Genomic DNA, 27,034 nt, shown 5'->3' with positions numbered 1-27,034 from the left:
ATTATCTGTCATTTGCATGTAGTGTTAAGATATGAGATTCTTCCTTGGTGAGGTAATTAGCTTGTGCTAGTCTGAACCACAAGTAGTTTTTTTGTTTTGTTTAGTAGAGCTGAAACAACGAATCGATTTAATCGATTAAAATCGATTATTAAAATAGTTGTTAAACTATTAAAATTCGTTGCTAAATAATTTATTTGCCGTAAGCGGCTTATTTCGTGCATATTTCAGATCTGCGGTGACCAAAGTGTGGCAGTAATGAGCCACCGGAGGATTTACTCAGCCAGTACAGCAGGAGAAGTAGCGAATAGCCAACAGCTGGCCTCGTTTTATGTCACGTGCTTCCCGAACGGCGTCTCTGCAGCATTCAGCAGGATGTGGGAGTACTTTATTTTGAGCCTTCAAAAAAGAAGATTAACCTGTAAACTCTGCACTACTGAACTGTTTAAGGGACCGTTCACATATCGCGTCTTTTGCGCGCTCATGTTCATTATTTCCAATGTAGGCGCGCAGTATGCGCGCTCATTATGGAAGCGACGCGGTCGCGACGCACCCGTTTTTCCAGGCGCGTACACACCGCATCGAGTTAAAAACATTTCAACTTTTCAGAATGCCAGAAGCGCACCGCGGGTCATGTGACAAGAACTAAATAATCAGCTTCATTCTTTCCCGTAACAACGTTAAAAGCTCAGCCAAGATGAAGGAACAGCTGATCATAGCTGTATATGGATTCCCATTTTGAAATAAATTTAGTAGCAGAGCTACTGCAAGTGATTTTTTGAGCTGCAAATCCATTTATCCTTTGCTGAAATTTCCGCGTCTTCAAGGAGAGAGCACGTCATGGTTGCTTAGCAAAGGCAGACGCCTCAGGGGCGCTTCTGCACGAGCGCTTTGGAAAGGAGAAAGCGGTGCGCACAGTCTATGGGTGCGCCTGCGTTTTAGGCGCGATATGTGAACGGCCCCTAAGCCTTTTATTTGTGCAGATTCTCCAGTACAATGTTGTTTGCAAATTTTTAGTTGTAAAAGCTGATAACATTGCTTTTTAACAGTTAACATTTAAAGCTTTACAAACATGTTCTGTGATCAGTTTGTCGTTTACCAGTTCATAATTCAGTCGTGCAGCCTAATTATGACTGAATGAGAGAGGTAAATGTTTAAAGATATTTGAAATGCACTTTTTTTTTCTAAGTATTCACTGCTCTTTTTCACACAGAAGGTTTTTTGTGTGTCCGTTTTTTCTGGACAACCTTCTGATGGATTTTACTTTAAATTGTGAGTTCCATTCAGGTTTCATGCCATTGGCACTTTATTCGAAGGATTGTTTACAATTTCACAGCATAAGCTATAAAGCTGTTTCCCAGTAAATAATAAAATACAACGCACTGCAATCTTATTCTGTTTTATCCTTATTCTTCGTGAAAATATGTTCTGAAAGATTCCTTAATAAGCTTTGTTCGGGATGTTAAACTACTTTAGGAGCTCTAAGGACTGCCATGGTGAAAACATTATTTGAAATCTCCTTGTGAAATTTGCTATAGTATGGGTCAGTGTTTTGATTGCAGAAGAGTTTGACAAGGGATCATTAACACATAATAAAACAACTCCAGGTATATTTGTGATGAGGATTTGACAATGCAAAATTATTAAAATCTCTTAAAAATCTATGCTGAATGATAAAGACCCTTTATTAATAATTTACTTTGGGGGAAAAATGGAAAAAACTAAAATATAAGTACATAAACCGATTAATCATAAAAATAATCGACAGATTAATCGATTATCAAAATAATCGTTAGTTGCAGCCCTATTGTTTAGTTTTTTACGGAAGATACCCAAATTATTAAGTGTCTGATAACTTATTCTTAATTATTGGTTTGTTTGATTATAATAAAAACAATAATTATACTGCAGCAGTAAATATTAATATTATTAATAACAAATAGCATAAAATGTTAGTTTTTTAATAATCTGGAATAGTCTTTCTCAATTATGCATTTAAACAGCTGCTATATAAATTTGGTGCTCAAAACATTTCTTATTTTTATCAATGTTCAAAACAGTTGTGCTACTTAATATTTGTGATGCATTTGTTTTAGGATGAATAGTAAGTTCAAAATAACATCTTTAAAAATAAAAAAACAGTGTTTTTTGTAAAAAATAAAGTCTTTACTGTCACTTTAATTAGTTGAATGGGTCCTTTTTGAATAAAAGTAATAATTACTTAAAAAAATAATAATAATTGACCCCAAACTTTTGAACAATAGTTTATATTAAATAACCAATAATAGATTGAGAATGAAAGTGCAAGTGTAAATATCTGTATAAAATACTCCTCAAACAAAACATTGGCTTATCTGTAATTTATACCCCCTGTGGATTTCCCCTTGGAGTCCTGGGAACATGATTTTTTTTCATTGCTCAGGTCACTGTTAGTGGTTTTTGCATGTGCTTGCATCCAAAAGTCCTCTTAAATGAAATCTGAAGTCAAGCTCATTGAGCGAGAGACATACTGAGTTTGTTGTCATTTTCTGAGTACAGCTCTAGTGGAGTTTAAAGAGAACACCAGTGCAATATGATTATTTTCTGCCATTACCTTGGTAAACATTTGACATAATAAATGTTTTTCCCCTCACCCGCAAACCACACGAGCCACTCGGCCGTAACTGGTTAACTGTCAGAGGTCAAAGGTCATCCCTTTGTTAACTCCACAGGAAAAGTGCAGGACATCAGAAGAAGGTCCTTTCTGGCTCATTCGATTTAAAAGAGTTCTAGCCTAAAAACATGTTTAAGAAGAGATTTGTAAGATATATTTTTTTCTGTTTTCTCATCCCGTGGACCTTGAAGTCATGAAACACAGCAGTGTCTGTGGAAAAGGAGTGTAGTGAAATGTGTTATTGCTGAATGGTGCCTGGAAGAAAAAGCATTTTAGTGTGTTTCTGTTAAACTATATGAGAACTGTGAGCAAAATGAATTTGCAGGGCCATTTCAGTGAAAAAGTGAAAGCCAAAACATGTTTCAAAATGGTCACAGCATTTAAAATGTATACTTTGCTTTTCAACCTGCAGTCTTGATTTAAAAAAAAAACTACTGTAGTGTGTGTGTGGTTATGAGAGTGTGTGAAATGGGTGGGAAAGATATGGAAGGTAATAGTGTTTAATTAAAGGACTGCACCTTCACCTCATCAATCAATGCCTGGATGATTCACTTTTCCCTCTACCTCACCTGTTTTCCCCATCATTAACACTTTATGCTACTGCAAGAAGATACAGACCCTATTATGAAACCCAGCTTAAAACATTAACAATGTAAAAGATTTTTCATAGACGTGCTTGCCAGTTATAAATATTTGTCATTAAATCAGTGTAACTGGCTAAAACATTTAACGGTGAGTTTGTGCGTGATAATGATCATGTGTTGGTATATGTGTGTTTGATTGGGCCATTCAGACACAGGCATTAACTGTGGTCTGCTGCCACTTTGTTCTGTCTGCTCCCAGCATTCATCTGCCCTCAGGCCATCTTTCACTGGGGCTCAGTTAATCCACGAGCCCTGGACTGGAATCTGCTGATTCCCTCTTGTGATCAATCGTTGCACTGCTTAATATTCTCCACAGGGTGGCCCTGTTCTTCTCCCCATCTAGCCACTGATCTTTGACTGTAGATCGAAAATCTGCCCTCTAGTGTCTAGACATACAACAACATGCGTCAAAACCAGCATGGATATCTATTACCAAAAAATGTTTAGAAACAATTCTCAGAACTGACTTTACACGGACTTTAAGTTTGCATGTCCTTGTGTGATGTGATATGCTTTAGTATCTCAAAAACTAAAACTAAAAACACTATATAGACTTTTCCACAAACATTCATATGCATTTTAACCTGAAATCTTAAGGGGAGTTGACACATAACATCAATTTTTGAATTTTGAATTTGAATTTTGCTTGTTTTTCAGTAGCATAATGATTCTGAGTTAAGCTGGTCAGACTTTTTTTTATCTGCAGGTGATGGGATGCTGTTAGATAGTGTTTTTTTGTTTGTTTGTTTTTTTAATGTGCTTAATTTCACACTTCAGGTGTTGTAGTTTTTAATATGCATGCATTGTTGGGGGGGGGGGTATTCCTGTGCTAATGACACCTGTGGGCCAGTTCAATACTTTGTGATGTAAGTTGCTTTAAAACAACTGTTTTGATGTAGTGAAAAGTTTTTGACTGCACAGTATAATGTCTGTGCCGACCTTAAGAAAAATTACAAGCCAGGAAACATTAACTTCCCTTCATCTTGTCTGTTTAGACCTTGAGATTCTCAAAACAAGCTATAAAACTGTTTGCATGTGTGTATGACTAACAGGACCAATGTTCCGGTTAATTTTTAAAAATTATTATTATTATTGCAAATTGTACACAACAAGACAGGGAACATCCGACAACATAAGGCACATCATGTACCGATTCATGTGTCCTGTGTTCTGTGTGGCTTTTGCTAGTGTAGGAGTGTAATGTAGTGGACCTTTTCAGAATTACTTAAAATTAATATATTTTAAAATCTAAAGTCTGACAAATACAGTCACATGTTTCCAGGTAATTCGGTAATGTGATGATCAGTGGAAAAGACTCTATGTAGATGTTAATTATTATGATTATATTTAAAAATCAGTTCTAACAAGGATTATGAGTTAATTCTTTCTAATAAGAAATACTTAATACCAATATTTGTTTTATACTAATTAAAGTCAGTATCAATTTTAGTTTCATTTGCCGTCATGGCATTGTCCCTTTATGTGCAGCAGTTTTCTATGAATTAAGCATTCAAGCATTCAAGTCTACTTGAGATCTTGTTTTAAGGCGTAGTGGTTATTTCAGAAAGCAAATAGCGTCATCTAGTGTTTGTATCAAAAATACCTATAGGCCTTTTATAGCACAAAAAGAAAGCAACTAAAATCTATTGTGATTGTACAGTCAGTTTATTTGCTGTGATTAATTAATCATTTATTCGGACTCAGTAGTAACACTACTCCCTGATGCTAACTCTTTTCTAAACCTGGGAGTATGATTACAGTCAGAGAAATGTCCTTTTTTCATGACAGATTTATTCACAGTGAAATAGTATGTTCATATGCAGTAGACTGTAGTCACATCATGTTGGTTTACGTCTGTTTAATAACAATTGTGGAAGCCTTATTATTTGTAGACATAATTGTTATGTTCATAAGGACTGTCAGGATTGATGACTTCACTTGTCACCTGATGATGATGAGTGGTGAAACTTCATTGAAGTGAACTATAAAGATGCTCTTGTACATAGACTCAAGTCATGACATTGACTAAAGATGATTTTATGGTTAATGATCATTTTTTGTGTGCATGCACGATCTGTGAAAAATTTCAGCTTTGTGCAAAAATTTGTGCATGCACGATCTAAAAAAAATTAAGCTTTGAGCACCAAATCAGCATATTAGCATGATTTCTGAAGGATCATGTGACACTGAAGACTGGGGTAAAGACTGCTGAGAATTCAGCTTTGCCATCAGGAATAAATCTGTTTTTAAATAGAGAGTAGTTTTGTTAAATTGCAATAGTATTTAACATTATTATTGTTTTTACTGTATTTTTGATTAACATAAAAAAAAAAAATCCAAACTTTTTTCCCCTCCAAAATCTATTCTGTGTGCTTATAAATAAGTTGTGTTTTGTGTTTTCAGGCATGTCACGGTTGTGAGACTGGACGAAAGTGTGACTGTAGTGGGGTAAAAGGACACAAGGTGAGTGTTTATCCACAAACAAACAGCCACATTTCAGACAGATGTTCACTGCTCCAGAGGACGGGATATCTGTTGAAGTTCACTTCACCCAACAAAATGTTCATTTGTATCATCAAGCACATATGAAACTTGAGTCGCACTTATTAGAGGAGTTTGAGGACTGATAACAGTATAGTTCTTTAAATAAGTATAACATAAATTGCTATACTTTAATATACAACCCGAATTCCGGAAAAGTTGGGACGTTTTTTAAACGTAAAAAAATTGTGGAAAACTTTAAAAACAATGTTCCTCAACGTCAAATTGCAAAGGCTTTGCAAATCTCATCATCTACAGTGCATAACATCATCAAAAGATTCAGAGAAACTGGAGAAATCTCTGTGCGTAAGGGACAAGGCCGGAAACCTTTATTGGATGCCCGTGGTCTTCGGGCTCTCAGACGACACTGCATCACTCATCGGCATGATTGTGTCAATGACATTACTAAATGGGCCCAGGAATACTTTCAGAAACCACTGTCGGTAAACACAATCCGCCGTGCCATCAGCAGATGCCAACTAAAGCTCTATCATGCAAAAAGGAAGCCATATGTGAACATGGTCCAGAAGCGCCGTCGTGTCCTGTGGGCCAAGGCTCATTTAAAATGGACTATTTCAAAGTGGAATAGTGTTTTATGGTCAGACGAGTCCAAATTTGACATTCTTGTTGGAAATCACGGACGCCGTGTCCTCCGGGCTAAAGAGGAGGGAGACCTTCCAGCATGTTATCAGCGTTCAGTTCAAAAGCCAGCATCTCTGATGGTATGGGGGTGCATAAGTGCATACGGTATGGGCAGCTTGCATGTTTTGGAAGGCTCTGTGAATGCTGAAAGGTATATAAAGGTTTTAGAGCAATATATGCTTCCCTCCAAACAACGTCTATTTCAGGGAAGGCCTTGTTTATTTCAGCAGGACAATGCAAAACCACATACTGCAGCTATAACAACAGCATGGCTTCGTCGTAGAAGAGTCCGGGTGCTAACCTGGCCTGCCTGCAGTCCAGATCTTTCACCTATAGAGAACATTTGGCGCATCATTAAACGAAAAATATGTCAAAGACGACCACGAACTCTTCAGCAGCTGGAAATCTATATAAGGCAAGAATGGGACCAAATTCCAACAGCAAAACTCCAGCAACTCATAGCCTCAATGCCCAGACGTCTTCAAACTGTTTTGAAAAGAAAAGGAGATGCTACACCATGGTAAACATGCCCTGTCCCAACTATTTTGAGACCTGTAGCAGAAATCAAAATTGAAATGAGCTCATTTTGTGCATAAAATTGTAAACTTTCTCAGTTTAAACATTTGCTATGTTATCTATGTTCTATTGTGAATAAAATATTGGCTCATGTGATTTGAAAGTCTTTTAGTTTTCATTTTATTAAAATTTAAAAAACGTCCCAAACCTTTCCGGAATTCGGGTTGTACATATGTCTGTATTGATGTTCCCTTATTCCCTCTGCCATTTACAGTGCCTTTTAAACTGAACATGTTCACTCCCTTCAGATTGGAATAGCCTGTGAAATCCACTTTGTAGGGCACTTACAGTTGAAAGGGAATGCTTCTGTAGCCTGATGCCTGTAGGTCTAATATGAATGTATTTAATGCATGCATTGCATGGCTAGCCTTTTCACGAGGCCAAACCAAATTCATTTAAAGTTCAAATGAAGTGAACAGGAGCTCTACATTAGCCTGACTCTTTTCATTTTTACCTGTGCTACCAGAAGTGCTGCACTGGGTAATGTATCGCTGTATGCTTAGATGTTTGTGATTTTGAAATCCTATGTGAAACGCTAGTCTGATAGGATCACATGGACTGTTTACATTACTTAGTTTTATTGTTTTTTTAAGTGATGTGATCTCCTGTGTACATCTCTAATGATAATGGCTCTCTATGATGCTGTATCTTCTTTGGTCTCTTTAATGTTTTTCGTTAAATATTTTCCTAACTATAATGACAGGGTGAGCGAGGGTTTCCAGGTTTAACGGGCCAGCCAGGTGTTCCAGGATTCCCTGGACCAGAGGGGCCGATTGGATTTCGTGGAGAGAAGGTCTGTAGTCAGCACATCTGTCCATTGTGATATTCATATATTCATATGTATAATAACAGATCAATCAGAATCTGTTATTGATCAGCTATACTGTTGCTTCTATTAAAACTGGACTTTGTGTCTCTCACAGGGTGATGATGGACCTACAGGGCCAAGGGGGCCTAAAGGGATAAGAGTGAGGGTTTCTCCATAACAGCTTCTGGCTCAAAATGGATCTACAGTTATCAACAAATGCTGACAGTTTCTATGTTTTTGCAGGGACCTCCTGGATTACCAGGTTTCCCAGGAACACCAGGAATCCCAGTGAGTGAATCAATGAATGATCCCCAACAGGAAACAAACCACACTAACTATTTTAGAGGACTTTTATAAGCAGACTACATAATTATGGCTGCAAGAATTGATCTATAAATCCAAATTGAACATTGCTGACAATGAAGTTCACTATCAGTTAGTGTAATATGTGCACTTTGGCTAGGATCAGATATTCAAATTGTGCCTCCGTTAGACACAATTTGCAGAAAACGTACAACAGTAATAGTAATATGATGTAATTTTGTCATTCTGCTCTCCTCTGTCTATCTCTTGCCTCTCACTGTAAATGGCAATAGTTACTAGCATATATGTGCTGTTTTTGACTGACAGGGTATCCCAGGACAGGATGGCCCCGCAGGACCCAGAGGAGTTCCTGGCTGTAACGGAACCAAAGTATGAAACACTCCAAACAAGAATCTTTTGAATCTTGAATTCAAACTTAAAAAAATAACAAACATAAACTTTTTTTATTTCTTTACAAGGGTGAAAGAGGATTCCCAGGAAGTCCAGGTTTTCCAGGTTTAGAGGGTCCATCAGTAAGTGTTGCTTTATGCCACATTTCAAAGTTGTAAGCATACTCTCACATTTGAAATCATTATTCTCAAAATAATTTATACTTTCTTGTCTCCACAGGGTCCACCAGGTTCTGTAGGACAAAAGGCAATTATTTCATTCCATAATGCACATGCTGATTTTCTGCACTGTAGTGGCACACTTCCCTCAGTACATATTAGGATCTGTGTCAAATTATGTTTATAAATGCCTTCTCTTTTCTCCTGCAGGGGGAGCCTGGGGATGTCATAGAAATGAATCGCATTTCAGAAAGCGGAGTTCCTGGTTTTGATGGTTTACAAGGCTCCAGGGTGAGCATTTCCAGATCCATTAGCAACAGAACCAGATTTTTCCAAGTTACAGTAAAACTCATGTTCCCATGAATGTTTGAGGTAAAATCAAAGCATAATTTTGAGATTAAAGCATAATTCACTATGTACCCTTTTAATTGAGTATCGTAATAAGAATTATTTACTATATAAGCTGCTTTAAAGAAGAAAAAAAAAAGGTTTCTCATTATGACAACTTTATATCTCACAGTTACAAATTTATTTCTTGCGAATTTGCCTTCTGTACTGTACCAGCAAGTTAACAGAAAACATATTTGCATTTCTTGAAGTTCAGTTCAATTTATTTATATAGCACATTTAAAAACAACCATGGTTTACCAAAGTGCTTAACAATGTCTAGAAAAGAAAAATAGAGTCACACACAAATAAGACAAATACAGTAAAAACATCACAATGTCACAGCTCAGCTCGATATAAAAGCCAAGGAATACAAGTGTGTCTTAAGAAATGACTTAAAAATTCCAACATTCTGAGCAGTTCTTATGTGTACAGGTAAACTATTCCACAAATTAGGTGCCACCACTGAAAAAGCTTGGTCACCTTTATTTTTTAACCTAGTTCTTGGAACATTGAGGAGCATCTGATTGGATGACCTCAATGCTTTAACAGGGGCATGGACATGTAAAAGCTCTGATAAATACACAGGCGCCAACCCATTTAAAATCTTAAAAACAAGCAATAAAATCTTGAAATCAATCCTGAAGCGGACAGGAAGCCAGTGTAGTGAAGCTAGGACAGGGGTAATGTGCTCATACTTTTTAGTCCCAGTCAAAAGCCGAGCTGCTGCATTTAGGACTAACTGTAAGCGTTGAAGAGATGACTTATCCAGACCAACATATAAAGAGTTACAGTAGTCTAGTCTAGATGTTATAAAAGCATGAATCACACTTTCAAACTCCTTACGTGGCAGGTAGGGCTTGACTTTAGCCAACAGTCTTAGTTGAAAGAAACTGGCTTTTACAACAGAACTAATCTGTTTTTCAAATTTAAAAGCACTGTCAAAAATCACACCGAGATTCTTGGTAAATGGACGAACATATAACCCTAAATTACCAAGTGCATCTACACAAGCACTTAAATCCCCAGGACGACCAAACACAACAATCTCAGTCTTATTTTCATTAAGACAAAGAAAGTTCTGATCCAACCATATTTTTAAATCTTTCAGGCAATTCAGTATTGACAGATACAAAGCTTTGTCATTAGTTTTGACAGGCAAATAAATCTGTACATCATCTGCATAACAGTGAAAAGTGATATTGTGCTTTCTAAAAATATACCCCAAGGGCAGCATATACAAAGAAAACAACATAGGGCCTAATACTGACCCTTGAGGGACGCCACAAAAAAGAGGGTGGGCAGATGACGAAAATTCACCAAGGTGAACAGAAAAACTTCTGTCTGTCAAATATGATTGAAACCATTTAAGGGCTATGCCCTTAATGCCGACACAGTGTTCAAGTCTTGATAAAAGAATAGAGTGGTTGACCGTATCAAAGGCCGCAGTCAAATCCAAAAGGACTAAAACAGCAAAGTTACCAGAGTCCACAGTTAAAAGAAGATCATTAGAAACTCTTAAAAGAGCAGTTTCTGTACTGTGACGGGGCTTAAAACCAGACTGAAAATTTTCATAAATACTAAATTCATTGTGTGTTATGAAGTGCCTATAAATATGCCATCATAACACTCTGGTTACAATATATAGGGTGAACCTGGAGCCCAGGGTCCTCCAGGTCCTGTAGGTCCTTCTGGTCCCCGTGGGTATGAGGTAAGGAGCTGATTGTAAATTCTTTGTTAATTTGTGCAGCTGTAAGCTTGTGTGATTCAGACTCCATCATGCATATTTCAGATGAAGGCCTGTGAATCTGGCTCATACAGTTTTAGAATTGATTTCATTTGTTAATTCCACAATTTCTCAGGGTCGTCAAGGCCCTCCTGGTCCACCAGGGCAAAAGGTAAGTTTGAATGGCGCAATTAAACAGTGTCAGGTTTTATTTGTCTCACATTTTGTCAGAAAGTGCTAATGTGTCTCTTTACCTTGAAGGGAAACATGGGTTTGAACTTCCAAGGGCCCAAAGGAGAGAAGGTATGCGTATTGCTCTGTGACAAAAATAACATATTCACCAGGCTTATTAACAGTTGGGTTTTTAATGTGCATACTTTTGTGTGTGAAGGGTGACCGTGGATTAAAAGGTCCTCCTGGGCCACCAGGGCAGGTTGGCGAAGTGTCAGGCTTACCTGATACACTCATTCAACAAGGAGAAAAGGTATCATTTACTTCCTTCAAACCTTTTACAACCAGCCTTATTTTCTTTTAGAACTAGTCTTATTAATGTAACGTTTTTATTTATTTTTTACCTCACAGTCCAAATGCAGTTTTTAGCCATATTCGACTCACTTTTTTCTCATACATAATGACAAATAGTAAAACTTTCTTGAGTTACATTACATGATAGCTTCTACATCATGCTTTTGTGAATGTATGTTTTGATGAATGTTTTTTTAATAGGGTGATCGCGGCCCATCTGGAGATCCTGGTTATCCAGGTCCCCCTGGCCCCCCTGTATGTATCTTTCTTTTTGTTTCCTTTCGCTCCATTCTACATTCATTAAAAACACACTGGCATCTTGACCTCTCTCATGAGTATAGTATTCATCTGATAGTATTCATCATCATTATATGTACATAAATATGATGCGGATTATGCTTTCAGTCTTTTTTTGTTCAGTTTGTAATTAACAATCATGTCTTTGTCTGACAGGGTCCAGAAGGAGGCCAGAAAGGTGAGAAAGGAGAACCTGGGGAGCTTGGAAAGAGAGTGAGTTGAAGCCTGTTGGAACCCCAACTCAGTTATGTTTACTGAATTTTATGACATTTACGCTGTGATATATTTATTTTCATAAGGGAAAACCTGGCAAAGATGGTGAACAAGGCCTCCCTGGATATCCGGTAAGCTGTCTACAAGAGATGTTTGGTAATGTTTATCACAGGTGATATTCTTTAATACTTGTGACATCTCTTTTTTTAGGGTGATAAAGGAGAACCAGGTCCTCCGGGTCTGTCGGGGCGAGATGGTACAAGAGTACGTACTGAACGTTTCTTTCCTTAACAGTGTGAACGCAACATTAGATCCATAGTAAACCTTGTGTAATGATAATCATGGGCACAGAGGTGCAACTTTAAAGTAAATGAGCTGAGCATTCATAAAAAACAGCTCACTCAGATGTCATTTTGTTACTTGAAATGAATTTAAATAAAGATGTTGTAATTATTCCATTACTTTCCATTTTTGTCTGGGCGATTTGCTAACCTATTGTGATCCAACATGGATATTGTCACAATGTAGCAGTGATTGTCACAGTATTTTTTGTCCGCATCCTCTCTTGCCTCCTCTGTGAAAAGCCCTGGTTTGAAATCATACATATATTCTTTTATTAATGCCTATAGGGTGAAAAAGGAGATCGGGGACCTCCTGGACCGCCATCATACAGGGTATGTTGAATATTTCACTCTTCTATTCTGTCATCAATACACAAGCCTGATATCATAAAATCTTTTCACCTCATAGAATGGGCCATTCCCAGGTGGAGTAGGACCAAAAGGAGACAGTGGTCAGCCAGGATATACTGGCCCTAAAGGAGATAGAGGACTGTCAGGTATTTAAACACTACTCAAGGTCAAGCTTAAGATAAGTTTTGTAAAAAGATTAGTCCATAATTCATGCTTCTCATTATGTTTGTTCTTGCATAGTTGCATAGTGGGATGGATGTATTATCAAATTAATGTCCTATGTAACGGCAATATTAAATCCCTTTATTAGTGATGCATTTATGAGGTTCTGTATTGTGGCCTGGTCAGACATTGAAGCAAGAAAGCAGAAATATAATTTATCTCCAGTTTATGCATAAGAATATGTTGTACAGTGTTATGTGTGTGAGTAATCAATGCATATTTGTCCTTTGGTAGGTATTCAGGGGCCGCCTGGGCCACCGGGTGTTGCAGGTAAGTTAATATATATATATATATATATATATATATATATATATATATATATATATATATATATATGTTTAGTTTGTAATGTATTTCACACAGCTTTTCATTTGCAGTTCAGTCGTGCATAATTCTTGTTAATTCATTAATGCAGATAATTGAATAAATCTGTCATTATAGGAATTGGAGGTCCAGGGCCTTCCGGTCCACCAGGTTTACCTGGAGAGAGAGGAGAAAAAGGTGATGAGGGGCTTCCTGGAAACTCCCTCCCTGGACCACCTGGGAGAACAGGTCCACCAGGTCCCCAAGGAGTCTCAGGACCTCCGGGTCCCCCTGGAATAGTCAACGAAATAGAATGTGTCCGTGGTCCACCTGGTCCTCCAGGCCTGCAGGGGGAGCAAGGATTTCAAGGAGAAAGAGGACAGAATGGTTTGCCATTTATTTCATATTAGAAAATAAAAATACTTTTTTTTTTGTTGGTTTGAGGAACTTTGTGTCTAATGCTTTCCAATATCAACTTTCTTAGGTCAAAAAGGAGAGACATGTGTCAATTGTTTCAGTAATGGAAACCCTGTCCCAGGACCCCAAGGGTTTCCAGGTCCTCCTGGAAATCCAGGTAAGAATAAAGTTATTTTAAAATCAGTATCTTCACATGCGTGATCTTTATAAGGAGATTATACCATGCAGCTATTTATTTTTAATGTTGTTTCACCTAATAAAGGTGTACAAATCTCATAAATAAAATGTAAATTACTGTTTTGCTCACCAGTATTACAGTAAAAAAAAAAAAAACAATAGTATGGTCATGCACAGTATTTTTTTCAAATACTTTTGTATGCCATGTAAAATATAAACCCAAGTAGAATACTTTTTGTACATGTTCTTCAGGTCTAAAGAACAAAACTTTAATCTCCCAATAAATGGCTTATTTATATAAAGTACAGATGTTTCTCAAGCTGAACGTCACACTTATTTTTATGTCAGGTGTACCTGGTTCGCCTGGATCTAAAGGAGACAGAGGATACCCGGGAGGGCCAGGGCTCATGGGCCCACCTGTAAGTGCATCCTAGTTTTTTTCACACAAGCTGGATGACTCACTTTTTGTTTAAAGTGATAGATGCTTTAGAGTAATTAAAGAATATAATTATTTAACACTTCTACACTTTAGGGATTACCAGGACCTCAGGGTCCCCTTGGATATCCTGGAGAGAAGGGCGACCCCGGCGATAGCATCTCTGTTCTGGGTGTGAAAGGAGAAAAGGGAGACACAGGATTTCCGGGTCCATCAGGTCTGCCGGGATTCGAAGGAAGACCTGGTCGTGATGGAGCTCCTGGTCCCCCAGGCCTCAGAGGACCACCTGTGAGTGTGTGTTCACTTTCCATTAGAACTACAACTTCCGTGTCTTTCGTACATTTTGTACACTGATTTTTCTTACAGGGTTCGGCATTGGTGAAAGGTGCACAAGGTCCACCAGGTGAACCTGGCTTGCCAGGATCTTCAGGAGACAGGGGTCTGCCTGGTCCCCCAGGATTTGGTCCTCCGGGACCTCCTGGAGAGAAAGGTATCCAGGGTGTTTCAGGACGAGCGGGGGGCCCTGGAGCACCAGGTAAGCAGCAATACCTTTGTCTTGATTTTATAAATTCAAATTGTTATAAGACATGAATCACATAAATGCTTTTTAGCACTAATCAAGATAATTAAGTGTAGTTACCCACTATGTGATTACTAGAAATGCAACTAAATGCTTTAACTTCTAGCTTGGCATGTTTCACTATAGCAGTGATCTTACTATAGACATCATATCATCTCAATGTTTGTCTGAATGGGTAGGTCAGAAAGGTGAACCTGGGTTATCAGAGTCAGATAAAGGTGAACGTGGACCCCCAGGACTTAATGGAGAGCCAGGTCCACCTGGAATTCAAGGTAAAGAAAAAAACGACTGACTGTAGTTTGTCAGCATTCATTTAGTGGTGTTAAATGCATATGGAGCAGGTTTAACAGAAATTGGTTCCATATCTGTACAGGTGATCCAGGAAGACCAGGACAGCCTGGGTTCCCAGGCTTACCTGGATCTAAAGGAGATCCTGGTCTTCCTGGTATTGGTTTGCCAGGACCCCCTGGTTCTAAAGGTACAATGTTTTCCTGCTGTTGAAATGCTAATATACTCACATACAGTAGATTATCAACTACATTGTGTTTTACAATTCACAAAAAATTGAGAAAATGGGCATTATTCATCCCTATGAATAAAAAAAAAGTCAGATTTGGCCATACCTGCCATTTCATTTCCCTAGACACATGTATTGTGCCAAATATTCATTTTTTTTAAGTTTTGTCCATACTGTATGTCTAACAGTGCTGTCCATATTCTTCAGGATTTCCTGGTATTGCTGGTTCACCTGGTGGCCCTGGTATTCCTGGACGACCAGGTTTGGATGGACTGCCTGGTCAGTCTGGATTACCTGGACCCAAAGTATGAAACATTTATTCTAAACAATACAATATGATATTATTATCTATAAATGATTTCAATTTCAAATAAATGCTGTTCTTTTTAAATATATTAATGAATCAAAGAATCCTGAAAAAAAGTCGTTCAAAAAAAATGTTTAAAAAAGCATACCTACGGTAATCAAATATAAATGGTAAATGGACTGCATTTATATAGCGCTTTCAACAGACCACATGGCCATCCAAAGCGCTTTACAATTTGCCTCACATTCACCCATTCACACACTCATTCACACACCGACTGTGGTGTCAGCCATTCAAGGCGCCATCCAGCTCGTCGGGAGCAGCTGGGGTTAGGTGTCTTGCTCAAGGACACCTCAACACTTGGTCAGGTAGAGCCGGGGATTGAACCACCAACCTTCCGGTTTGTAGACAACCTACATGAACCACTGAGCCACTGCCGCCCCATATAGTTTTGGGTTGATTTACGATACGATAAATTAGAGTGAGGTATAAATGAATGGACTGTATTAGGAATTAATTTAAACTAACTCATCAGCTTTAAACTTAAAGTGCTCAAATGAGTACCTTTGTCCCCAAAGGGAGAGCCTGGTTTTGGTCTGCCTGGCCCTCCAGGTCCTTCAGGATTCCCAGGGAGTAAAGGTGTCCTCGGTACTAAAGGGGATCCTGGCTTCCCTGGAAGCCCTGGTGCACCAGGTCGTTCGGGTCTTGACGGTGCCCCTGGACCTAAAGGTAGAGACAGAGATTCAATCGTAATGTTGCATTGGAAACAAATTAGATCCCTTTCCATTTTTGAAAATTTAAAACTAATTTTTCAAAATTATTATTTACAAGTATTAAACAAACAATCTTTGCATTTTCATTTTGCACGTAGGTGATCGTGGCTTTCCTGGTGGTCCTGGTCCTCGTGGCCCCCCGGGGAACCCTGCCTTTGGTCTTCAGGGCCCCCCTGGTCCTCCAGGAGCTCCTGGTTCTGTGGGGTCTTCTGGTATGCCTGCAGTTTTCCTCTTCCTTTGAACTATTTGAGACCAGAAACAATCTTGGATTAAAGATATCTGTGTTACATAATTATTATTTTTTAAGTTAACTAAAATATGCGTCCAATAAAGTATATCCCATAAACATTATCAAACACTGATGTTAGTTCCACTATTATGGTTCTTAGTAAAACCAAAACTCTAGAGCTTCATTATATTACACTATTGTGGTCTTCTCTTCATCAGGATTCCCTGGTGTGAATGGAGAGAAAGGAGACCGGGGCCCCCCAGGTTTGAGTATTCCAGGGTTGCAAGGTGACAGAGGAAATCCAGGATTTTCTGGACCTCCTGGTCCAGCTGGTCCACCTGGGGGTCCAGGACTACCTGGTCAAGATGGCCTATCAGGACTGCCTGGTAATATTATAAGAGTGATATCCGCTGATGTTACCACTTTTAACCGTATTTATTTCATATATACAATGTATGTCTTGTTTCTTTATGGACTTTCTCTACTAATCCTATATCATTATTAAAGGGCCTAAGGGAGACATGGGTGGGATGGGTGCTCCAGGACCTGCAGGGACCCCTGGCAACCCTGGCAGACAAGGCTTTCCAGGACCAAAAGGTCTGATGCCAATTTTTTACCTTCATTCCTGAAACAATTTCACAAAGTCCCTCATATAGTGAAATATTATTGTGCTCTGTGCCCCTGTAGGAGATGACGGTGTCCCAGGACGACCAGGAAACCCAGGTTTCCCAGGAACAAAGGGAGACCAAGGAGAACCAGGCATTCCTGGCCCACCTGGCATAGTGGCACCTAGAAGTGAATATAAAGGAGTAAAAGGAGAATCCGGAGCTCTAGGTTAGTCAAACATATTAGCTGCTACTTAGTTCACTCCATCATGGTCTTTTTGGTGATGATAAAATGTATACATGCTGTATATGGGGGGAAATGTGTTATTAATTATAAAGTCAACATGTTATTTGCCATATTAGATAATTGGTTTTTATATTGTTACTTTAAAGGAAGCCAAAGCAGAAACTCTGTCTCCTTCCAGATTTCAGTGTGCATGTACATCATGAATTTTATCACTGCTCGAGCATTTTATTAACCAATCTTAATTTATTACCTCCAACTAGTATGTAGTCAGAACTTTTCCTTCATTCCAAATAAATAGATTATGATCCACAAATAAATGTAGAGGTTTACATATTCACAAATCAATAGAATGAGATCCACAGTTTATATGTCAGGAGTTTCACAAAAATGTAATTCACAAATAAATAGAATGGGATTTGCAAATTTAAAAAAAATATATTCACAAATATGTTTTTATGTCATAAACACAACTATGCCTGGCATGCATTAATTTTTTGAATGGCTTCCTGTACATTTGTAGATCGCTGCACACATGGATTTAGAAACATTTCAACCGTCAAGACGTGCAGACAAATCCACAAATATGTGAAAATAGGTGGACTCTAAGCCAATCAGATAACAGCCACATTTCGCTGACCAATCGTAGTACATTCTCGCTGCAATTTGCTGATAATTATCTCCATGGCTGATATAAAGTCAAGATTTATGATATTATACAATTTAATTTAATGATAGTAAATAAATAGTGTAAGAATAACAAATGCTGCTATTAAATTATATTCATATGTAAGCTTTAATCAAATAAATTACATTCACATAAAGTACATTTTTGATTTACCAAAATCTGTTAAATAAATATGTACTTAAGATTATATGGTATTATTGTATTTTCAAAAAAAAAGAAATAAACGATTCACTCTGATAAGTAATCTGATAAATCTGTGTTCACTGTGTGTTATATTTTCTCAAATAAAAGCCAGGCAATGGCCAAAAAAAAGTCCCATTTATGACAATTAATGAACAAACAGAAAACCGCATTAGCCAATAATTAGTCAATAATTAATTAATACCCATTGTCAGCTGGTGAATCAGCCTCAGCGACATATTGGTCAACCACTACTTTCTACATAATTAGCTTTCCCCATACATTTTCTTTGTGATCAGTAGATCAGTGAGACCATCTCTTATATAAAGAAAACTTGGGTCCCTCCACAACCTGTGTTTTTTTCCAAATTCAGAATTTTAAAAAATGGATCTTTTTAATCAATTCATTTATTTTGGTCACCTCATGATCCTTTTTATTTGTTTCATAGGTGTGAGCGGACCACCAGGACCAAAGGGTATTCGTGGTATCCCTGGTGATCCTGGTGTCCCTGGGCAAGATGGTAGGCCAGGTCTACCAGGAGCTCCAGGTAAAGCTGAGATGTACACATATTTAAATCTTCATTCAGCTAGTCTCCTGTATGTGCATATGTACAAGTGAATGGGGTTTGGTTGACAAGTTTAATTGATTTTGTGTTGATGTTTAGGCTCCAAAGGTGATCCTGGTATCTCAGGAACTCCAGGGTCTCCAGGGGCCCCAGGAGTTAAGGGTAGCATGGGGGAGATGGGATTACCAGGTCAGCTCTTCATTTTTGCACAACTCTAAGACAAAACCATTGTCCATTGTTTCTGAGGCTTTGAAAGCTTGAAGCTAAACTGAGCCAGTTGTCTTGTTATAGGAACTTCTGGAGTGAAAGGAAACTCCGGCCAACCAGGCCGACCTGGCCAGCCTGGAAACCCAGGAGCACCAGGGTTCCTGGGACCCAAAGGTGATCCTGGCTCGCCAGGATTTGGATTACCGGGAACTCCTGGGCCAAAGGTAAAAACATATTGTTTTCTGCTTGAACATTGAGAAAATTTACTTTAATATTTAATTCTATTAAATTCCCAGGGTGAACCAGGCCCTCCAGGATTTCCTGGAACCCCTGGCCTGAAAGGCCATCATGGCCCTCCAGGATCTTCAGGCTTTCCGGGTACCTCTGGACCAAAGGGTGATCCAGGACTCCCAGGATATCAAGGTGCACCTGGCATTCCTGGCCCTAAAGGTTTGGATGGTGCTTCAGGCCCTGCTGGTCCTAGTGGAGCACCTGGTAGGCCAGGAGATCCTGGGCGAAATGGATTACCTGGCCTCGCTGGTGATAAAGGTCTTGCTGGTCGTGACGGTATTCCTGGACCTCCAGGACAAAAGGGTGAACCAGGTTAGTCTGAATTCAAAGAAAATCAAAAGTGCGTTGGATGTGCTCGATGTAGCATATGTATCTAAAATCATTTATTTTATTTTATTTTTTTACCTAGGTGCTCCAGGCCTTGGTGGCCCAGGCCCACCCGGTTTCCCCGGTTCACCAGGTAAAGTGCTGAATGATTTGTTCATTTATCTTCATTTTCACACCAGAAAACTTCTTACAATTTTCATAGCAAATTTACACTAATTGACTGTTTTCCAGGGCCTAAAGGAGACCCTGGTTTTCCAGGACCTCCTGGTAATTCTGGATATTCTGGTTCAAAGGGGGAGGCAGGATTACCTGGGTTGCGTGGTCCAGTTGGTCCTTTAGGACCACCGGGGCCTCCAGGTCTGCCTCTGCAGGGACCTAAAGGTATCCAAGGCCCACCTGGTTCCCCCGGAAGAGCTGGTAAGTTATACATCTCATCCTTTTGGCCAGCTCTGCCCTCTGGATTTCACAATGTCATCAGTCAAAATTATCATATCAAGGTGACATTCACATTTATTTAGATTTAGTTTTAACAAAGAGTAGCCTGGAGTAGAATATCTTAATATTAAAACAAATTTGTTAAAATAAGTATCCAAAGAATGGTTTTAAACAGAAATTCTGAATTGGCCGACATTAACACAGTTTTCTCCTACACCCTCCAGAAACAAACAAATTGATGGAAAGGGATATCATTCGTGGTTTTGATGTAGAGGCTTGTAACTCTTATGGAAACTTATACCAGAGAAGAGAGTAATATTTGTCTGGTAATTGGCACAACTTACTCCCTGCTTAGTTTAAAAAGGAATTGAATGCGTTAACAAAATGAATTTGTATCTACTGGCAGCACTAATATTATTATATCATGAATCTGTTTAGGTACAAGTACCCTTGGTTGGGAATCACTTCATCAGCACATGTGAACCGGAGGGCAAACTGGCTTTGTTTTTGTTGGTTTGACTGATTTGCATGGAATATTGCACAAGCAATCATGATTATGCCATATCCATGTTACTGAGCACAAATATACTCACTCTCAGATGACAGAGCACAAGACACACTGTCTGCATTCCCTTCACTGCAAGTGATCTTCTGTTCTCATCACTCCCTTCCTTTATTGTGTACCGGTTTGTCATGTGTTAGAGAGAAATAAAGGATGTGCATGCTTGAAGAGGTTTTGTGCAGTCTGTCTGCTTCCACTATCTAAGGTTAGCTGTTCACCCGTCCATCCATTGTGTGTCTTCATGTCCACCCGTCCCTTCTTTTCAGCAGTAAAAGCTGCAGTGTTGTCCACAGGATGCTCTCTTTGTCCATCACCAAATGAATTCAGGGGTCGTCTGGCACTTTTGCATGGGAAATGTGCTGATTTGTAAGAAATGAAAGCCATTGCAGGACTATCTAAAATAGGCTCCACCTTGGAAAAAAGAACAAAAACATTCATGAATTGTGCTGCACTTCATATAAAACGGATATAAAGCTTTTGAATTTGATGAAGAAGGAGACTATTTTGGCTAGTGTCTGTTGGGCTTGTTTTTATATGCATTATATGCATTTTCTGTTTTACATTACTTTTCTTTGGAATGGCTCTGCTCCTCCTGATGACATTGGATCTTTGCAGGCCCGGCAGGTCAGCTTCTTCATGTTTTAGAGCTGATTTTTTTTATGCTACAATGCATAACTCCATATTAGAATGGGTAACACTTTATTTTAAGGTGTCCTTGTTTCACATTATATGTACTTTCTATTATAAAAACAATTAATGATATATAATTACATGCAAGTAACCCTAATGCTAATCTGTTTCTTCAGTAATGCTCTCTGTTAAAACCACTGGAGGCAAAAAGAAAAACTATTTTTGAAACATTTTGAAATTTAACACAATCTTTCTGTTCAATAGATCACATTATTATGTTGCTGTGCTCTGTATTTAAAACTTTACACATTTTTTCTTTGTTTCTCCTCTAATTGGACATTTGGGAACCCCTTGACCTTTGACCCCATTATAGGTCCTGCAGGTAGACAACTTGGTTTGATACTCACCTGTGTCATGCTGTGCACGTTCATCTGTTATGTGATCATTTACCTCTGCATAAGAGGTTGAATGGGACTGGGATTCATGTTTAATTTTTGATGTTTAACTTTCTTATCCCCATCCCATTATAGGAATCTAGTTATGAGTGTTTAGTTGTTCTCTCTTTGTGTCCGCACCTACTCCTTAAACAACCCAGAACCATTCAGCACACCACATACAACACTATAAATGATAAACACGCAGATCAATGTTTGATAATGTTGACAGTGATTTCATGATGTGAGATGAATCCTGTAAAACAGGTAGAAACTGATTCCTTTTCTGTGAATGTGAAGGTCCTCCTGGCCCTGAGGGTCGTCGTGGACCTCCAGGTAGTGGAGGAGTAAAAGGTGAGAAGGGCATGCCTGGATTCCCTGGGACACCGGGTGCACCAGGACTGAAAGGAGAATACGGTTCCCCTGGCTTTCCAGTAAGCAATAAAAAAGTGATCCAAAGAGAAGGTTTAGTTAATATTGTTAGCAAATGCTTTCATACATTTTATATTTGTACAGTAGAAACATTTTTATTGTAGGCTGCATTTGTTTAATGAGGACAATATTTTGTTTTATTAATGGCCCTCTGGAATACTTGATTCTGATTGGTCAGTTCTAACATACTCTGGTCATTATAATTTCTTGATAATGGCAATTTCCTGCACAGTCGTGATAGAATGCCTGCTATCTGTGCTCTTTTTTTCTTACATTAGAAAATGATTTCAAATAATATAAAGAATTGTCTTATTTGTTTATTATTATTATTCATTTGTATAATGGTGTTTGTTATTTGTTTTCGACAAGGGTGCTTCAGGAAATCCAGGACCTAGTGGCCCGAAAGGAGATCCCGGAACTCCAGGTTTTCCTGGATTCCCAGGTCAGTTATCCTTCTTTAAAAATGAAAGAGTCATTTACCAAAATATTAAAATGTCAGTAATTATTTACAATTACTGTCCCATTAGCTGTTATTTATTCCATGGAACACAAAAGAGAATTTTTTTATATTCTAAAAATGGCATATGATACAAAATCCAGTTTTTCCATCACATGACTATATGACTTTTTGAAATATAATATAACTAACTAATAGAAAATAATAATTTTACATTTGATTGTTTTTAGTATATTGATCAAATAAACATTTGTGTTACACACACAAAATAATAGCATACATGTCTGGAACAACATCAAAGTGTATCTATAATAAAATGTGTAAATGTTAATGCAGGTTGTGAAGCTTTATTTATGAAAGAGTCTTATCCACGTAACCTCTGCATGTTATAGGATCTAAAGGACAGCCTGGTCTTCCTGGAGCTAATGGCATCCCAGGAGAACGTGGTGACACTGGAACAGCAGGTATGTCATTTTAAAACCCAGATATTTTATTTTTCACATTTACAAATCCAATACAAAATGCATCACCTGATACTCCTCTCCCCTCTGGTGACCACAGGACCTCCTGGGGTCCCAGGTTATGCTCCAGAGCCTATTCTTTTGAAGGGGGAGCGTGGTCTACCTGGACCACCTGGTAACCCAGGCAGCAGAGGCCAGTCAGGCCCCTTGGGATTACAGGGACTTCCAGGTTAGTAGATACATTTAGACTGTACAGTACAGTCAAGAAATATACTATACCTGATACCTGATCTTTTTCCTCATGTCTGATGTCACTTCTACCTTCAGGTTCACCTGGCATCCCCGGAGACCCAGGTCCAATGGGACCGCCAGGATTTACCGGCACACCAGGAAAGAAGGGAAATGCAGGACCAGCTGGACAACCAGGTACTGTTAAGATCCAAGATGTGATGTTTGGTGGGTAGACATGTTGCACAAGGCCTTCCCAAATCCAAATCCAGCTTGGATCCTTTTCCAGTATTTCCCACTGTCTTCTCCAATTTAAAGGCCTTTAAAGATTCAAGTAAAAGAATAAACATGTAAAGAGGTAATTCACCAAAAAAGAAAATTCTATCATCATTTACTCACCCTCATGTTATTCTAAACCCTTATTACAGATTCAGTTTAGGCTTTTATTGACACATAAACACACATACATAGAGTGCCATATGTTCGTCATGTGTGTCACACAGTTGAACAAACCTTATGGTTCTTGTGCATTACACACACTCAGTCTTATGTTAAGCTTTATAAACTCCACTTCCATGTTTCAACCTCACAATAACCAAGACGTAATTATTTACAGGTCCACGTGGTTACCCCGGCCCTCCTGGTCCAGAAGGGATTCAGGGTCCTCCGGGTACCTCAGGATCATCGTCTGCTGCGCACGGTTTTCTGATCACACGCCACAGTCAAACCACAGACGTACCAATGTGTCCTGGTGATACAACACTCATCTATGATGGCTACTCTCTACTCTATGTGCAAGGCAATGAGAGGGCGCACGGACAGGACCTTGGTGAGTGGCCCCAAAACACACAGAGCACACGCACGTAACATTAAGTTTCTCATATCACATGTGTCCTGATAAATATGCTTTTAAACTTATATCAGGTACGGCTGGTAGTTGTCTGCGTCGTTTCAGCACAATGCCTTTCATGTTCTGCAACATCAACAATGTCTGCAACTTCGCTTCCCGCAATGACTACTCCTATTGGCTGTCCACACCACAATCCATGCCCATGAACATGGCACCTATCACTGGAGAGAGGATCAAACCTTTCATCAGTCGGTAAGAGACTGATGCTGATGAGTAGGAGTGGGATCTGCTGCTTGGCTTCTTGGCTGGATAAATCCATTGCATCACCGGAATCATTTTGTATGTGTGTGTGCAGGTGCTCTGTGTGTGAAGCTCCAGCCATGGTGATTGCTATACACAGCCAGACCATTCGGGTGCCATCCTGCCCAGACTACTGGGACACACTCTGGATCGGTTACTCCTTCATGATGGTATGTACCATAAACACTCTGTGAGGAATTTAAACATTTAAACATTAGTTATATTAGTAAACTTTTGTCTGCCAAATCAAAGTCTAAACAACATATAAGAAGCCTTTTTATCATGTGACAAGAGAAGGATAAAACAGCTGACCCCCATTGTCCACAAAAATATTGTTGGCTTTCTCTGGTGCATCTACTGTAAAGACGTGACATTGACAAAGCCTTCTTTTTTTTTTTTACAGATACTAAGAGTGTTCAAACTGTCAAATAAGTTACTAAAATACATGCTAAATGTTCTTCAGGCTTCCAACTCTTTTAAACCAGTTTTCTTTATGAAATTTTCAAGTTGTCCACGATTTACTGGATAGGGATTAAAGATAAGCATTTTAAAACATTTAACTTATATTTTTTTCCAAATAAAACATTTTAGTTTACTAATAGTTGTAATATAAATGCAATACCTATGGTCTAGTAAGATGTTATTTATTTAAATGCCTCTTCCAGGTCTGGAAATTAACTTTTCGAAAGTGGCTACGTCTTATATCCAGGTTTTTAAGACTGTGGGGATCCTGGTTCTTTAAAGGAAAATCAGTTGTTGAGGAGGTTAATAAATATAAGAAATATCTTAATTTCGAGTTGTTTTAGTTTAGTTTGTTTTTGTTTCGTCCTCGTTATTTGATATCATCTTGGGTTCTCTAGTAAGTCCCGGCTTCCTGATTCAGAAACACTGCTTTAAGACCATTGTGACAAAATGTTCAAACTGCTGAGTTTGCTGGGTACAGATGCAGTAATCCTGAGAAAACCTGAGATTCATAACAACTACAACTAAAAAAAAATGTGGGGAAAAAAGGTTGAAAACAAATGAAGTTGTGTACAACGTGTATAATTAAGTAAGGAGAGCACTTCACATTCACACATCACAACTCTTCAAGTCGAAGTTGAAATTTTGTTAAAAAATAAAAAGAGCATACAAATACAAACATGGCGTAAATAAGAACTGGCATATTTTTAAAAGATCTCAGACATCCTTGTTGGTTTTAGCCTCCCACTGATTGCTGCTCTTGCTCTGTAACAGCACACCAGTGCAGGTGCAGAGGGCTCGGGTCAGGCCCTTGCTTCTCCCGGCTCCTGTCTGGAGGAGTTCCGCTCGTCTCCATTCATCGAGTGCCACGGTCGAGGCACCTGCAATTATTACACCAACTCGTACAGCTTCTGGCTGGCCACTGTGGACGTGAATGAAATGTTCAGGTCATTTTTCATTCCAAACACGAATCCTTGAAAATATCCTAAAGCAAAAAGATGTCTATCATCAGAGTATTTTTCTAACAACTTTCTTTCTCTGGCCAAACAGAAAGCCTCAGTCAGAGACACTGAAAGCCGGAAACTTGGAGACCCGCGTGAGCCGCTGTATTGTGTGTATGAAGAGGACGTAACGTAGTGACAGTTTTGCGGTCTGTTGGTGTTGCTGTTGCTGAGGATCAGCTATCACTTGCTACGACTGCGGCCATCATGCTGATTACCAGTGAAGTTCCACTGGTGCAGTATCTTCACATTTAACTCTATGGTGCTACTGTGCAACACAGCAAAAGAAACTGAACAAAAGAAATGAATTTATTAGTCCATTCCTTTTTTTTTTTTTTAAAGAAGTACCTCAAAAGAAACATGCAGGTCCAGTAAGGCGCCATGGCAGTTGTGGCACAATGTGCATTAGATTTTTTTTCTCTAGAAATTCTTTTCATGTAATATTTTCCTAAAAGAATTTTAATGTTGGTACACAAATGGTACATTTTTTGGGGGGAGAAGTGCTCTCTGGCTTTTTTTTTTTTTTTCTAAGTGGAATTGTCTCCATGTTTCCAAATGGGCACTTTGAACATCAAAGAGACGAAATGCACTGAGGCGTTACATTAATGGGACTGCTTTTTTAAGGCTATCATTTTCTCTTATTTCTTCTTTAATGGTGGTACTAACACTGCTGTATCAGGACTTTTTTAGCAATGTGTCATTTAACTCTTTTTTTTTGTAAGTAATAAAATGTGTATATTGTGTAAAACACTTTTTTTAGCGTAAAACAAAACTGATCTTTTTAATGAATTTCTGGGTTCTTTGTCAGTATGCTCGTTCCACATTCATTTACACTAACATTTGTACAAAGAACTTTCTTTAAATGAAACGGTGTTTTATAAATATATATATATATATTAAAAAGAAAGTATATATCCAGAAACTTGATTTGGCTGTAGGTTTTTTTTTTTTTTTTTTGGTCAGTAGTTGTCAGTGCGTTCTTCATAGCTCACATGCGTAAATGTAATATTTTTTCAGATCTCTCATCAATGCAGATTTCATTTAAACAGTAAGGATATTTCTGTGAAAACCCATCAGATATATGGTTCTTATTTGTTATATTACTCCACAATGTGATGTACCACTGTTTCAGATCAGATGA

At 38.5% G+C, this 27,034-nt stretch overlaps 1 protein-coding gene across 1 annotated transcript in view; it reads left to right on the top strand.

Annotated features, from left to right (window-relative positions):
- Positions 1–26,790, top strand: part of LOC132109060 (collagen alpha-5(IV) chain-like) — a 41,115-nt gene extending 14,325 nt beyond the window's left edge. The window contains exons 2-49 of the mRNA XM_059515287.1: positions 5,698–5,757; positions 7,757–7,846; positions 7,977–8,021; positions 8,105–8,149; positions 8,492–8,554; positions 8,644–8,697; positions 8,795–8,821; positions 8,944–9,024; positions 10,769–10,831; positions 10,983–11,018; positions 11,108–11,149; positions 11,238–11,330; positions 11,573–11,626; positions 11,825–11,881; positions 11,968–12,012; positions 12,092–12,145; positions 12,511–12,555; positions 12,632–12,719; positions 13,030–13,065; positions 13,237–13,485; positions 13,583–13,672; positions 14,041–14,111; positions 14,225–14,416; positions 14,495–14,663; positions 14,888–14,980; positions 15,082–15,186; positions 15,433–15,530; positions 16,111–16,261; positions 16,404–16,517; positions 16,753–16,920; positions 17,042–17,131; positions 17,222–17,368; positions 18,700–18,798; positions 18,916–19,005; positions 19,108–19,247; positions 19,320–19,626; positions 19,724–19,774; positions 19,873–20,058; positions 22,003–22,136; positions 22,504–22,576; positions 22,984–23,055; positions 23,153–23,281; positions 23,380–23,478; positions 23,897–24,109; positions 24,205–24,382; positions 24,486–24,600; positions 25,667–25,839; positions 25,943–26,790. Of these exons, the coding sequence (XP_059371270.1) occupies positions 5,698–5,757; positions 7,757–7,846; positions 7,977–8,021; positions 8,105–8,149; positions 8,492–8,554; positions 8,644–8,697; positions 8,795–8,821; positions 8,944–9,024; positions 10,769–10,831; positions 10,983–11,018; positions 11,108–11,149; positions 11,238–11,330; positions 11,573–11,626; positions 11,825–11,881; positions 11,968–12,012; positions 12,092–12,145; positions 12,511–12,555; positions 12,632–12,719; positions 13,030–13,065; positions 13,237–13,485; positions 13,583–13,672; positions 14,041–14,111; positions 14,225–14,416; positions 14,495–14,663; positions 14,888–14,980; positions 15,082–15,186; positions 15,433–15,530; positions 16,111–16,261; positions 16,404–16,517; positions 16,753–16,920; positions 17,042–17,131; positions 17,222–17,368; positions 18,700–18,798; positions 18,916–19,005; positions 19,108–19,247; positions 19,320–19,626; positions 19,724–19,774; positions 19,873–20,058; positions 22,003–22,136; positions 22,504–22,576; positions 22,984–23,055; positions 23,153–23,281; positions 23,380–23,478; positions 23,897–24,109; positions 24,205–24,382; positions 24,486–24,600; positions 25,667–25,839; positions 25,943–26,024 (4,956 nt within the window). The 3' untranslated portion in view covers positions 26,025–26,790. The remainder of the gene's footprint in view (positions 1–5,697; positions 5,758–7,756; positions 7,847–7,976; positions 8,022–8,104; positions 8,150–8,491; positions 8,555–8,643; positions 8,698–8,794; positions 8,822–8,943; positions 9,025–10,768; positions 10,832–10,982; positions 11,019–11,107; positions 11,150–11,237; positions 11,331–11,572; positions 11,627–11,824; positions 11,882–11,967; positions 12,013–12,091; positions 12,146–12,510; positions 12,556–12,631; positions 12,720–13,029; positions 13,066–13,236; positions 13,486–13,582; positions 13,673–14,040; positions 14,112–14,224; positions 14,417–14,494; positions 14,664–14,887; positions 14,981–15,081; positions 15,187–15,432; positions 15,531–16,110; positions 16,262–16,403; positions 16,518–16,752; positions 16,921–17,041; positions 17,132–17,221; positions 17,369–18,699; positions 18,799–18,915; positions 19,006–19,107; positions 19,248–19,319; positions 19,627–19,723; positions 19,775–19,872; positions 20,059–22,002; positions 22,137–22,503; positions 22,577–22,983; positions 23,056–23,152; positions 23,282–23,379; positions 23,479–23,896; positions 24,110–24,204; positions 24,383–24,485; positions 24,601–25,666; positions 25,840–25,942) is intronic.
- The last annotated feature ends 244 nt before the right edge of the window (positions 26,791–27,034 follow it).

Source organism: Carassius carassius, chromosome 2 (genome assembly GCF_963082965.1).
Source record: "Carassius carassius chromosome 2, fCarCar2.1, whole genome shotgun sequence".
NCBI lineage: Eukaryota > Metazoa > Chordata > Actinopteri > Cypriniformes > Cyprinidae > Carassius > Carassius carassius.
The sequence above is the reverse complement of the archived record's forward strand: the minus strand, read 5'-3'. Positions and strand labels throughout refer to the sequence as shown.